This window comes from Neovison vison, chromosome 6, assembly GCF_020171115.1.
Source record: "Neovison vison isolate M4711 chromosome 6, ASM_NN_V1, whole genome shotgun sequence".
NCBI lineage: Eukaryota > Metazoa > Chordata > Mammalia > Carnivora > Mustelidae > Neogale > Neogale vison.
Window position 1 is genome coordinate 129,131,335 of NC_058096.1, and position 14,551 is coordinate 129,145,885.

Sequence of the window (14,551 nt, forward strand, 5' to 3'; positions counted from 1 at the left end):
TGAAGCGGAGGCCAGGCCCCCATAGGCAGCACATCCAGAGGTCCAGAGCTCCCCTCCGTCAGTCCCTTAGTGCAGAACTCTTCCCGGGACTCCACATCCCTCCGCACGCACCCGGAAATGGATGCACACAGACGTTTCTGGGCAAGAAAGGAAAATAACTCATCGAAGAATGTAATTTCAAGGAGTATTTATGGCTTTTTTCCAATTCTAAAAGTAACACATAATCATTACTGAAAATTTAGAAGATCCACAGAAGTTTAAAGAAGAAAATTACAATTGCCCAAGTGGCATTACTAGGAGACCAGGTGCAGTCTGCTCTCCTTCTCCGCCTCCAGCCCTGTACACGCATACGCCCCACCCAACCACACACACACACACACACACACACACACACTCAGGCCTCGTTCTGATGGCAGGATTTCATAGGCTTCTGTTCGTTCCTCTTGTGTCAGGAGCAGGTCTTACCTCACACTTCTTCTCACTCACTCTGAGTTGGGGGAGCCCTGCCTCTGAGGGAAGCCCCGCAGTGGGCCCCTCCATCTCACCCTTCTAGCCTTGCTCTCGCCCCTCCCCCTCTGCCGCCTGTTTTCTCTGAGTGAACACATTCAGTTCCGACCACCAGAATCATGCCCCTACCTTCTCTGCAGCTTCTGAGGCGGGGGACTCCCCAGGCATGCACAGCCCCCCGACCCTCACACCCACTCCCCACCACCCCACCCCGGGGGCTTCTGCTGGGCCTGCTGCCTCCTGTGCTTCCTGCCTCTGGGCTGCCCTTCTGCTCCAGGAGTAAGTTTTGGCCTTTATCAGCAGAAAAACCTGACATCGGGATCCCGTTCCTCTTGCTCTCTGTCCCCGTTCCCCGAGTGCTCCTGAAGTCCTTCCTGGGGCGCCTGGCTGCTCGGTTCCCTTGGCATGTCTCAGAGAGCCTGGGAGGCCCAGCCCTCCTCTGTGAAGCCACAGGCAGGAGGGGAGGCCTGCACCCCATGGAGGAGGAAAGCCCAGGCACACGTGGGAACAGGACACTGTTCAGGTGAAGCAGGGTGGAATGTGGAAACGAGCAGGCTCCCCATTTCGCTTCACAGCTTCTCTCAACAAATGATAAGTAATATTTAATCCAGTATTCCAGTGGGCAATTAAACTTTCTGGGGGCGCTTGGGCGGCTCAGCCAGTTGAGCATGTGACTGGATTTCAGAGAGTGGTGAGGTGGAGTCCGGCCCAGTGTGGAGCTTTCTTGAGATTCTTGAAGGCTCTGCCTCTTCCTCTGCCTCTCCCCTCCCCACTCCCTTTCCCCAGCTTGCTCACATACAGGTGTTCTCTCATTCTCTAACTCTCTTTAAAAAAAAAAAAAAAATTTAGAAACATATGTTTTTATAGAGAAAATTTCCCCTGTTCCTGTAACAAATGTGGAGCTGTTTCCTCCATCACCCTGAGAGGCCCCTGGCCTTCTTTTTGAGGGCACTGGAGTCCGCAGTGCTGGTCCACAGAAGACCCCCGGCCCCCAGAGGCCACCAAGCCTGGCTGACACAGAGAGTACAGAATTGACTCATGTGAGGCAAGCGCAGAGTAGGGCAGCTGGCGATGCTTGGAGGAGGCCCACTGAGGGAGCCACTGTGAACATCCTGGGGAGCATAGACAGTGTGTTTGTTATACCAAGCTACCAGAATTCAAAAGAAAGTCTCTTAAAGAAGGAACACCTTTTTGTCCTTCACACAAAGACCCCCAAGAGGGCTCGCACAGGGCGTCCCCTGGTCAGAATAGCAGCCGGCCCTGGTAACTGTTGTGGCGTGGGCAGGCAGCTGCAGAGGAAGGCCAGCTGCTCATGGAAGGACTCTCGGCCTCTTGCTTTGATCTTGGGGTGGTGCCTCAGGGTTTCAGCTACAAACACCGACACTGTAGCTTGCCCATGATTTCTGTGGTCCCCACAGGTGACCGCCATCCATCCCTCACTCTCCCAGCCACCCGAAGTGGTGCCAGAGTGCTTGTAAGCCATGGAGGAGCACAGTCGAGAGGGCTGAACAACTCGGGCCGAAGGGCCAACGTTTCCACCCCTCAAAGGACATCTGTGGGGGACACCGAAACTGTGGCCAGGACAGTCAGTCAGCATATGACCTGAACGCACTGTGGTAGCCCTGGCAGGTGGACCTGAGTGATCTGAGCCATGGGCCCATCTGCTCTGGGCAGGGCTGGACATACTGGCTGGACTGCCCGGGCTGTCTTAACATAGGTGTCCTAGAGCATGATGTCATGGAGAGAGTAGGGCTCAGCTTTCTTCTGTAGCCTCATACCCCACCCCTCCCTGACACCCTATCCCTGTCACCCAGACCCAACTCCTCAGCCACATGTTTCGAGCTTTTCTGATCCTTCAAAAACATCATCCTTTCCCTGGTTTCCATGTTCTTGGGGGGTCCTCGCTACGGCACCCATTGTCCTCCTGAAGACCCCAGGTGGAGCACTCAGGCGGGGTCCATCTGGGGAAAGATGTTTCTGAAGTGATTTGCTCAGTCTCTAGGGAGGAGCGGGCAGTGGGGACTGAAGCCAGTCTGCGCCAGCCAGGACCAGCCAGCCCCGTGTCCCCTGTCTCTTAGCCCTGGAAATAACAGCCCACAGGCTGTCTGTATGGGGCTGTGTGAAAGGGAGGGAAAAGGAGAGACACAGAGGGACTGACAGCAGACTTGCCTGAGGCCTGGGGCCATAGACAGATTTGCAGGGGTCCGGCAACCCCAGCAGGAGCCACCTCTCAGACTCCCGTCCCACCCCCAGGATCGCTGGAGTGCACTGCGTGACTGTGCCTGGCTACTCCAAGGGCTTTGGCTACCAGACGGGGCAGAGCTTCTCGGGGGAATTTGACCATGCTTGGAACGCTGTGTACCTGGAGGGGAGATGGCACCTGGTGGACAGCACCTGGGGCAGTGGCCTGGTGGATTCTAGCACCTCCAAATTCACCTTCCTGTAAGTAGAAATCTCAGGGCTGTTGGGAGTCCAACTGGTGGAAAGCAGGGAGGCACGAGGTTGAAGGAAGTGGGAGGGCCGGGAGGGCTGGGAGGGCCAAGGGCACCTCTCCTTGCTGCTGGCCACTCCCAGGCTTCCTCCAGCTCTGCGGTGTGCTAGGTCCAAGCCAATAGGAAGGGCTGGATCTTTCTGTCCCCTCACCGTCCACTGCCTAAAGCCCTCCTCTGGCTCCCCGTCACTGCCTTGGCCCAAGGGCTGAAAGCCCCGCATCTGCCCACCGGCCACACAAGAATGGAAGGAAAGTTGAGAGCTGCTTCGCCGTCCGCAGACTCCCTTCAGGCCTTGGACCCACTGGCTGTTTACAATACAAGAAAGTCTGAATTCCCTGCCTCCACTTCTCTGGGCCCAATGCAGCCACATCGCACCACTGAGGAAGGGGTTCTGTTTGTGGGAAAGGGTGCTGTGGGTGCACAGAGTCCCTGTTAGCCACGGTGGGACAGGGTGCTGGGCCGCAGGGCGCTGCAGCACGTCTCTTCTCCAAGGCTCTGGCCAACTCCGGTTTTACCCTACAGCCGTGACATCCGCCCGGGATTATAACATCTCTCAGTGACTCAGATTCTTTTTTATCTAGAAAAATGAGAGCGTTGTCTCTGATTTTTGCAGTTTAAATCTCAACAGGTCGGCATACAAGCCAAACACAAGCTGCGCATGAAGCTTTAGCTCAGAGGAGTCTCCCTATTCTTCTCTTTTTTTAAAATTTTTATTATTTATTTATTTATTTATTTGACAGACAGAGATCACAAGTAGGCAGAGAGGCAGGCAGAGAGAGAGGAGGAAGCAGGCTCCCTGAAGAGCAGAGAGAGAGAGCCCATGTGGGGCTAGATCCCAGAACCTGGGATCATGACCTGAGCCAAAGGCAGAGGCTTTAACCCACTGAGCCACCCAGGCGCTCACCCCCTATTCTTCTCTTGATCTCATCACTGACCGCTCTTGCCTCACTGGGCCCAGGGATCGCAAGAGGGCTGCTCACCCAGCACCTCCACTGCCTGCCCTCCCTCCATCATGCTGCCTGACACCGGGTGCCTGGGTTATGCCTTTGCTCCCTCAAATCTCTGCTGGGCTTTGAGAGTAGGCAGAACTCATTCCCCACCTGGACAGTGCTCCACCTGGAGTAGGCCTTCTTGCCATGGCCCCTATTTCTGCAAGCAGCCATGGAGGGGCCATCTGCGGTGCCGGTGATAGGACTGGAGATCGTGCCTCTCCCCATTGGCAGGACCCCTCCTGTGGAGGTGCTAGACAAGAGAAGTCCCCAAATGTCCCCGCTGCGAGCCCCCACCTCCTTCTCCACAGAGCTGAGGCCTACTTACCCCCATGGCTACTGACCAGCTTTCGCCCCCACCTCTAGCTACAATGAATTCTACTTCCTCACCCACCCTGCGCTGTTCATTGAGGACCACTTCCCAGACAACAAGAACTGGCAACTGCTAAAGCCACCTCAATCCCTGAGGCAGTTTGAGAGCAACATGTATCACAAAAGTGAATTCTACAACAAAGGGATGCTGAGCGCCCACCCAGAGACTTCTGTCCTCAGAACAGGTAAGCCCAAAGCTGGTGGCTGCCACATTGGCAGCAGGGACGGGAAGCCAGCTCTGTCCCTCAGGCATGTGGGCACCCAGGGGACCCAGCCGGGGCCGGGGAGCTCCCTGTAAGCTGTGTGTATGTGCAGATGCCCACTAAGGCAGCCAAGGCCATCGGGCCCTCGGGGGAGGACACAGCCATAGGTCACATTTGCAGGGACAGACACCTCCTCACGGCAGCATAAACCAAAAAGCAGCTGCATAGGAAACGCTTGGGTTTCCCTAGGCCTTAGGACCCCAATTACAGCCCAGCCTGTCAGGGAGCCAGGAACAGAGGGTCCCCAGCTGGGTGAGTTTCTCTCAGTTCCTGCAGCAGGTAAAGGATCACCTCAGGCCTGGCTGTCCGCACCTCCCAGTTGGGATCCCTGACAGAAGCTCACTAGCTTGCTGTGTTCTCCCAAACTCCAGACCAAGAGGACATGTTGGCTCGGCCAAGCTGGTCTCTGTGTGTCGGCGGTCCAAGCAGGGAGTGGGAGAGCAGCAGGGGTCTCCCGGGACAGAGGACCGGGGGAGGCTTTATCAGGGAGTAGCTGCTGAGCGGGGCCTTAGGAGCTGGAAGAGAGCAGGCGTCACCACACGCAGGGACAGACATGCTCTGGAAGGACACGGCAAGCCCCCCAACGTCTGAACTCAAGCACCCCTAGACCAGGGCTGGCTCCAGGGGTGCAGCCTGCCTTCCTCTCTCTCCTTCCCTTGACAAGCTCAGATGCCTGTCATCTCTGCCGGCTTCCCTCCTGGAGGCAGAGTCCAGCCTTTTCCTCCCAACTTCCCTGGGAGTAGGAAGGGCAGGACCCATAGCTGAGCTGTCCCCATGGCTGGCCTAAACTGACCTTTGCTCCCCACATCCCCACAGGGGCCACAGGCACCCAGCCAGGTGTGTTTGGGCACTCTGAGGTTTGGGGGGGGCAGCTGTGAGGGAGAGGGTACAGAACTGTGGTCACAAGCCTCATGACTTTGCTTTATGTATGTCGAAGGTCCTGGTGCCTGGTCCAGGGCTGGGCACATAACCTGGACACACTACAGGGCTCACCACAGCCTAGTTGGTGCGCCTACCCCCCAAGGCCACCCACACACACCCCCACATTTCAGGAAAGTCCTGCCTGTTGGCACCATCTCGGAGAGTAGGGGGTCCCCATACTCCCAAAAGGGAGGACCTGAGCTGGCACTGGCTGTTAGCATGAAGAGGTCTGTGAGCGGGTCTGCTGGTGAGCCCCAGCCCCCATGTAGAGGGATAGGGGCACAGGGAGCACAGGTATCCCTGTGCTGATTCTAGCTGATTTCCTCCTTCTGCCTCACAATACTTTCCTTAACCAGTTTGCTGAGCTCTCGAATACTCTTCTAAAACTACAAATACCTGGCGGCTCCTGCTGTTAAAATGACAGTGTGAGATTGCTATCTCCAAGAACACGTTTTCTGGGCACAGATCAGACAGGGAGCCTGTTCTCACTGGTGTGGGCCATGGAACCACAGGGAAGAATGGACCAGGCCACACCAAAGTCAAATTAACGCCACGGAGTAGAACTTGCCTTGGCAAGAGACACAGAATGTAAACACTGGGTTTCTTAATATACAGTAATCTCAAATTTGATCCCATCTCTGGGATGCATATTTAAGGACTATTTCTTTGTCAGAGCTAGTTTTGTTAAGAGTGGGGAAGAGAAGAAAGCAGGAGGAGAAACAGGTGGGTGAAAAGCAGGGAAGGAAGAGGACAGGGGATGTGGGGGGCGGGATGCCAGCAACAGGGGTAAGGGGAGGTGGAGGGAGAAGGGATGCAGGAGAGGTCACAGGCTCCCACAGAGTCCCTAGGGCCGTTAGTCCTTCTTTCAAGTCTTCCAGCCATTCAGCAATCCTTTGCAGAGAATCTGCTGGCCCGGGCACCCTGGTGAGGCCTGGGACACGCAGGAAAGGATGCAGGAAGCCAATTCCCCTCAGCGCTCACCCCTATGGAGAAGATAGACATCGCAGGAACTAATTCAGTACAACAATGCTAAGGTTCCTGAAGGGGATGTGGAGCGGCAAGAAAGGCCTCCAGGGGAGCTGGACCTTACTGAGGACTCAGGAAAAGGCTTCTCTACAGTCAGACGTTGTGCTAAGGTCTTATCTGGTTTGGGGAAAAAGGGTGGAGGGAAGTACAGGTGTGAGGGCTCTGGGATGTGTACCCTGGAGAAGGCAGGAGAATGCGCTGTGGTCCCAAAAAGGAGGTCCTGACTCAGGCCAGGCAGGAGGGGACAGGACTCTCACTGGTCTCCAGTTTGATGGTGACTCACGCAAGTGAACACAGGAGTAACCAGGCAGCTAATTTGCCAGGGGCCCTCGGGTGGGACTCCACATCAAAGGTGAATTCTGTGCCATCTCACAGCCAACTCGGAAGCAAGATGGAACAGGGCGGGGCCATGAGCAGTTGAAGGCTGAGACAACCTCTGCGCACTGAGTTTGTCTATAAGAGGAAGCAAGGGGAGAGGAGAGATTCAACCGAGAGAGACTGGTAACAAGTCTGTTGCTCTGGGACACGTTCCTTTGGACATAAGACAGATGTCCCATAGTGGCTGGAGGCCGTGGAGAAAGAAAGTGGCCAAAGAAGATAGCCCAAAGCACCCCACAAGCAGTTTGGCAGAGAGAGAAGGAATGGTAGCAGAGGGAATGTGCAGTGGTGGCTGGACAGGGCTGGAGTGGGGGGGGGGCTGCGAGAGGAGAAGAGTGCGGCCGGGAGGGTGGGCCAGCAGCCCAGAGGCTCCACGGAAGTCACCGAAGTCTTTGGAGAGTGGGGACAGAGGCCAGATGAGTTATAGGGGAGGAAGGGGACTGTAGTGGGGAGGGGTTCCCTGCAAGGGAAGGAGGGGACTGCAGCGGGGAGGGGTTCCCTGCAAGGGAAGGCCGGGAAAAGTTTCCAGATGAAGAAGTCTGTGGAGAAACAGAAGGGAGCCAGCCAGTGAATGCCCATCCTTTCTTGCGGCTGCTTTGGGGTTCTCACTGGCTAGTTGGGAATTAGCACTGAATTCAGGAGCAGAGCAGCCTGGAGTCAGGGCCTTGGGGCAGATTAGAGGGGAAGTCTTGGAGGTACTTGTTCTAGAGCCCAGGCATGGCCTCCCCAGCAAAAGCGTTAGACCTCAGACTGGGAAAAGATTCCTGGGGAGAGTGGCTCTGAGGGTAGTCTGTCCCCTTCCTTTGCACTCACCTGTGAACCCGACTTGGGCTGGGGCGGTTGCTGAGACAAGGTGCAGGTGTGGGGCTTCAGGGAGGAAGAGGATTAAGGCTCTGCAAGGAGCCACAGCCCCTCCCCATGGTCCTGCAAGGCAGGGACAACCAGGTAGGGGCGTTCTCATGGTCGGTAGAGCAGGAGAACTGACCACCTATCCCTGAAAAACAGGGACCGGGACAGAGGAAGACAAAACCAGAGGGCAAGGGGAGAGGGGGAGGGGAGGCAAAAGTCCTCCAGAGATAGGCCAAGCCCCAGCCAAGTGAGAGTCCTGGGGTGGCAGCAGTGGGGGGAGCAAGGAGGCAGCCCCGCCCCTCGAGCACAGCCTCTGGCAATGAAATCCTCCCAGCCAGGTTTGAAGGTCCTGTGTTCCCCGACAGACACTGCCGCTGTAATAAACAGAGGCCGGAGGGAGCATGTGAAGTAAGGCTTAAGACTGGAAGGAGACAAAGGGAGCCCCTCCAAGCAGTCACGGGCCCTCCTTGCCCCCCACGCCCTCTCCCCTGCTCAAATCTGGCTAAGCCTCCAGGCCACGTTCATCTAATGAGAATCCAGAATCGCTTGGGTGAGGCGAACAAGTAGAGCTGGGGCAGATTTTCTGCCGAGGTGCTCACCCTGAGAGAACAACCTGCAGCCCGGAGGGGAACCCCTCCCGTGGTGTGCCGGCCGCGACTGACGTACACGGTGTTCGGGGACATCCTCTCGATCACCTAAAATCCATCGTGCTGGAAACATTCACACCGTGGAAACGAGCAGATGTCGAGTCAGGGCTTCTTCCCCCCAGTGCCCGGTGTTAACCACTCGGCAGCACATCGGCACATCCCAGGCTGCCCCTGACCCTGGCACTCTCTCCACAGTGAACGGGAAAGCCACCATCACCATTGAGAGCCGTGCCCCGACACTCTTCATGTTCATGCTCAATGGCAAGCAGGAGCATGGGCTGCTGAGCCTCCGGAAGAACGGGATGAAGCTGGACATATACCCTCCAGCGGTGGGCACCCACAAGCTGCAGATCTTTGCCAAGGGCAACTCCGACATCTATAGCTCAGTGCTGGAGTACACACTCAAGTGCAACTACGTGGACCTCAGCGTCCGGCTGCCGACCGAGCTGCACCAGCCCGTGGGACCCAGCTGGTTCTCGGAGCAGATGGGCATCGTGAAGCCCTCCCACCCCGACCCCATCATCCACACCAGCGACGGGCGCTGCTCTGTCAGCTTCGATGTGGAGGAGGGCATCAGCGTCCTGGCTTCCCTGCATGGGGACGAAGGCCCCATCACCGAGGAGACGCAGCGACGCTACATCTTCCAGCTACAGCGGGAGAAGCGGGCCGAGCTGAAGGTCCAGCTGCCCCAGGCGGGCAAGTTTGCCCTCAAGATCTTTGTCAAGAAGAGGCTGGAGCCAGGCAACTACGTCTTCGTCTTCAATTACCTCCTGTGCTGCACCAACACCAAAGTGAACTGGCCCATGTTCCCCGAGAGCTTTGGCAACTGGGGGCAGGACAATGAATTGCTGGAGCCTCTGTCAGGCGTGCTTCCCGCCAACCGGAATGTCTCGTTCAAACTGAAACTCCATGGGGTTGCCAAAGCCCTGGTGAAGGGGCAGGACACGTGGCCCCTGACCCTGAATCAAGAGGGCTACTGGGAGGGCAGCTGCAGCACGGCCGGCTGCCGCGAGATCTACGTCATGGTGCTGGAGAACGCCAACCACAACTTCTACTCCTACATCCTGAAGTACAAAGTGAACGCCCAGTGAGGTCTGGTGCCCTGGCCACCCCCTCTGCCCCTTCCCAGAGGGCCAAGCCCACACTTGCCCAGGGAGGGCCCGACGGAGGTGCAGAGAGCCCCGGACACCGCCGAGCCTGCATGAAACCACTTCGAGGCCTCTGCCTCAGTCTCTCCACTTGGCCACGGAGGCGGGGATGTTGCATCCCACGGCTTCACTTGGCTATGGCCGCGGCCAAGGGGACGGAGGCATGGGCCCTTTAGAAGAAAAAGGTGCTATGTAAATCCAAGGTATTGTGAACCATACACCACTGCCCAGATGCCCCCTTCTCGTGTTAATGCTCTTGTTGTTTTTATAGGGTTGATGTGGGAAAGCAGGGAGGTTGTCCAGGCAGAAAGCTTTTCCCGCGATGGTGAGAGAATTGTCCTTCGTGCCCAAGAGAGACCGGTCTGCAAGGCTGAGTCACCCTGAATGAATCACAGAGTCCCTTTCAGGTAGCCTCAGCGTCTCTCACGGATTCTTGGACCCCAGGGAGCGTCAGACTACCATTTTTTCCCCCCGGACCTGACCATCTTCTGCATTCCTGCTGTCTCTTGCTCTTTAAGAGCCCTAGAGGAAGGAAGGTGGGAAAAGGAAGCTCGCCAGCCTGCGTCTGGCTGGAGGCTCCACAGTTCCAGAAACACTGAGAATGTGGCGATAGAAGAGTCAAGAGGGGGCTCCCAGGGCCCGCTCTTGGTGCCCTGGGTGGATGGCGGGAGGGCCGGGGACACCCCAGCAGCCCCATCCCCTAAGAGTGAGAATGCGAGGCCTCCGACTCTGTGCTCTCAGAAGCACCCACAGTCCGACTCAGTCTAGTGAGTCGGTGGCCCTCCAGGCCCTCTCAGAGGCTGGGCTTCCTTCAGGCCCTGGCCTGCACTTGCACGGGTTGCTTCAAGAGGCTGCTAGGCCCTTGGGGGGTGGGGGGGGTCTTGTTGATAACCCTAAATCAAGACCTGGGCAGGGAGGCCAGGCAGGGAGTAGAGCAGATACCACAGTGCCGAGGAGACTCAGGAGCTAACAGCGCTCTGCCGACCCCCAAGGGTCCCCACCAGCAAAGCCCACACAGGGACCTCCACCTGCTCTGGGAGCTGTTTGGGGACTTGTCTGCATCCCATCTCCCTTCCGGCCTTTTTCTGCCATGAGGGACCCCTGGGGTCCTGCCTTCCACGCCGCCTTCTCTAGCCCTAGGAACCTCAGCTGCCCAGCGGCCCTCAGCAGCACCTCAGGCCCGTGTTGCCGTGGCAACGGCGGCAAGGCTGGCTCCTTCCTGCAAGGGCAGGGGAGAAGGAAGGAGGGAGAGGCCCTGTGTGGCCATGGCAGCACCCTCCCAGCACGAGGAGCCCCTGCCGGGGCTCCCTACCTCCTGGCTTGTCAGCTTGGCAGCCCCCCTCCAGTGTCAGTGCCCTCACCCTGAGAACTGGCACTGCCCAGCGCCCTTATCTCTCAACTACTCTTCTGCATGTCCTCAGGATCAGCGACAGCCAAGCCAGCCGGACGCCCATGCCTCCCCTCCCTGCCATCATCCTCACAGTCGTGTATTCAGCAAAGGTTCACGGGGCACTTCATAAGCACCGGGCTCCGTGTGAGATACTGTGGTAACAGAGGGAACCAAGGGGGTCCTGCCCCTGCCATCTCAGAGCTCAAGGTGGGTGGCAGCAGCCTGGCAGCACCCCAAAGAGGCCTGCCTAAATTTCCAGGCTCCCAAAACCTCATCACCTCCCCAAAGGTCCCTGCTGCCACCCAACTTGGACCTGACCTTGAGCCATGTGACAGGGATACCCAGCCCTCACGGGGGGGGGGGGGTTAGAACACAAGGGCAGCACACCATGGGGGTCTGCGCTCTCCCCTGGCCTATGTCCAGTACCCTCTGACAGGCTCTGCCACCCAAGCCTTTGTTTTGGCACTGTTGTCACTCACACCTGGAAAATGCACAAACGCCCCCAAGGCACAACCACTGTGCAGTAACCACGACGGGAAAACAAGGGGAGTTCTTACACCCTGAAAACAGCCTTTTTTCACACCTTTGATTTTATGGGCTGAAAGAAATGTGCTGTGTTTTATCCAAATAACAAGTGCCTTCTATGACTCATGTGACTCCCTGGACCCAGAACCATGGCTAGTCCTGATGAGGACAACATGTACCTTTTTATAAAAATAATATGACTAATCAGTACATTCTGGAGTGGGCAGAGGATGCCACTCGGCACAACGGGAGCTGCCCCAGAAAGACCAGGCCCAACCTCTCCAAAGGTCTGCAGAGCAACCCGGAACCCCTCCCTCTGTGTTAACCTGCCCCCCACCCTTGTAAAGACAGCTGTAGGCACTGTCAGAAATCACCTGAATTTCTTTCCACCAAAGTAAAAATACATGGAATGAAATCCAATCTTCATGAATTTTTACACGCATGCTGCTCAGGATAGAATTCAGGGTTGCATTCTGAAGCCTTTTTATTCAAATCCCCATCTTTGTTTCCTGGTACCCGAGTCCCGGCGTCTGGTGGAATGGCACGGGCGCCCCCTGGTGCCCATAGCGTGGAGCTGCCGGCGAGCAGAACTGCGAGGGCGAGCGGATCCCCCGGGGTTTTTAGGCAGAATCTGAAATTCGCTACTGAGACGTTCATGTTCAGTTCACTGGGTGTTTCCTCATGTACACACGGAGCACATGTTTGGCACGCGCAAGCCGTGAGGCGAGCTCGGGGCCTGCCTGGCAGGGTGAGAAGACACGGCATGTAATACTCGGGGGTGTTTTCCGGAGAAATCACGTCTTGGAATGGAAACTCTGGATATGGGACCGGAAGGGACCGCTCTGACCGCGCTCGTTACTACGCTGGTGAAGCACCGAGACTGATCACACTCAGGGCTTTGGCCACAGGCAGAAGGGTGCAGAAGGTCGGGGAGGGTGTGGGAGTGGGGGGCAAATGGGCTACAACCACAACGGCAATTAACTCCTTTCAGTGTGCCAGCAGCACAGCTGGACGCCGTTTCAATCTGATTATGGTCATTGTGAGTTCCCCATATGCTGCACTGCCCCACCCAGACAGACTCCTCAGGGCCTGCGGAGATTAAAAGGAAATAAATAGATTAACTGAAGCATGAAGGATTTAGGCTAGACATAAAGAACTATTTCCTGTTTTCAAGCAGGAGGGGCAAGGTGCCAAGAAAGTTTGTGAAAATCCTCTTCTCAAAGGACTCTGAAAACTGGCAAAGTTTTCCCAGTGGTCTGGGTTTTAGATGCTAGGCTAACCTGAACGACTAAATTCTCTCTAAACCAGTTAATCCTTCAAGTACACTAGATCGTCCCCAACAAACACAAAGTGAACAGTATTGATTGCCACATCGTTCGCTGTTAGTAGTGTGTTCAGGGGTGATGTGCGTCTGTGTCCCACATCAGTTTCTCTGGGGTCTATCATTTCTTTTCATTGGAAAGAAGTAGCCAGAAATCTTAAGAGCTGATTACTTTTCATAACGTGTGTGTTGAGTTGTGTGGGCCAGTGGCTGTTGAGTAGGCTTTCCCCACATTGTTGCTGGTGTTGTTTTTCAATAAAATTTATATTCATTTTTATCCAACAATGTAATTATCGATCCGTTCTTATCACTGCTCTCACCGGGGGGCGGGGGGGAAATAGGAAAAAACACTTTCATGTTCAAAGGGAGTCCGAGGGAAAAAAAAAAAAAAATCAATGTCCCAGCCATTTGAATGTGATGGGAAGATGCAAATGGAATGTCAGGCAAATAGCTATTTCACATTAAAGAAAACATAATTAGGTTAGCTCAGCCCCTCTCTGGCTCACATGCCTTTGAAGAACATGAAGGCAGTGTTTCTTTCATTGAATCTTGTTTAACTTGAAATTTTTCAAGTCAATCCTAATTTCTGTTATTAGTAAAAGAAAAAAATGTACCCAAAATGCCTATCAGCCTTCTTTTTTTGTTGTTTTGAGTATATATCTATGTCTTGATTCTCAGATACATACAGAAACTTCCCAGCAGGTTATCTAAACAGGTTATTCACAAATTAGACATTTAGGGAAATAGACAACACGAACAGCCAGGTACCCCTGAGAAGCTGCGGTAACCATGGAGACCATCATCGTAGCTGTAGTGTGAAGGACAGAAAGAACTGTGTTCTCAAATCTGGCCTTGTAGCACCTCTCCCCGCTGGACCCACCAACGTGAGGCCCCCGCACACGTCTCCTGAGGAAGGAAACGCACGGATGGACCGTGTCTTTAACAGCATATTTAAGGAGAAGTCAGAAGAGAGTCTCTTGCATTCAGAAAAGGAACTCTTAAATGATTCGGACAATCTGAGAGTGCCAACCAGGAGGCTGGAACGGATGACCTCTAACGTCCCTTCCAGTCCGGAGAGTTTGTGATGCTGCATCTCTGTGAACATATGCTGGCAGGTGGTAGCCCTGGGATTGTGTTTGGGAACGTCTGAAGGGCCCTGCTGTGTTAAGAGCCTGCCCTGCAGCCTCCAGCAGATTGAGCTGCCTGCTCCTCTCTTGCCTGAGGGCAAGGGGTTGGAGCAAACCCAACAGAGGGACCAAAGGGAAAGCAACAGCCCCTGACAGGATGCTGCTTCTCTCTGATTTTGCAAGCAGGACAAAAGAAAATGAAAAGTCAGGCAGCGATTGGGATGCCTTCCCTTAGATATCCCACAGGCATCCCCAAATCAAAAGATACTGAACTGAAGTCACTTTTCTCCCCTACATTCCCTCCAACTCCTCCTGGGCCCCCAGTGCAGTAAATGCATCCCCATCCCCCAGGTAGCTGAGTCAGAGCCGTGATGGTCACTAGTGACTCCTTCATTCCCCTCAGTGATGAAATCTGGGCCATTCTGACCCACTCTCCCAGCCTCACATCCAACCCCACTCCCACAGCCTTTGCCATAATTCAAGCCTTCATCATCTCGCAGCTCCGCTGTGGTGATTGCTTTCCACGATGATATGAGCCCCACCACCACCAGTTGCCCCATGACTCCCCGTGTATCTTCTTATAAGAATATAGAACT

General features: G+C 55.4%; 1 protein-coding gene across 4 annotated transcripts in view; it reads left to right on the forward strand.

Moving 5' to 3' along the window:
- The window catches only part of KY (kyphoscoliosis peptidase), a 43,892-nt gene extending 34,357 nt beyond the window's left edge, over nucleotides 1-9,535 (forward strand). For 3 of the 4 annotated variants that reach the window (XM_044255173.1, XM_044255175.1, XM_044255174.1), the window contains 3 exons: nucleotides 2,761-2,949; nucleotides 4,355-4,545; nucleotides 8,640-9,535. In XM_044255173.1, coding sequence (XP_044111108.1) covers nucleotides 2,761-2,949; nucleotides 4,355-4,545; nucleotides 8,640-9,535 — 1,276 coding nt within the window. The remainder of the gene's footprint in view (nucleotides 1-2,760; nucleotides 2,950-4,354; nucleotides 4,546-8,639) is intronic. The other variant, XM_044255176.1, reaches the window with a different exon arrangement.
- Nucleotides 9,536-14,551: the final 5,016 nt, after the last annotated feature.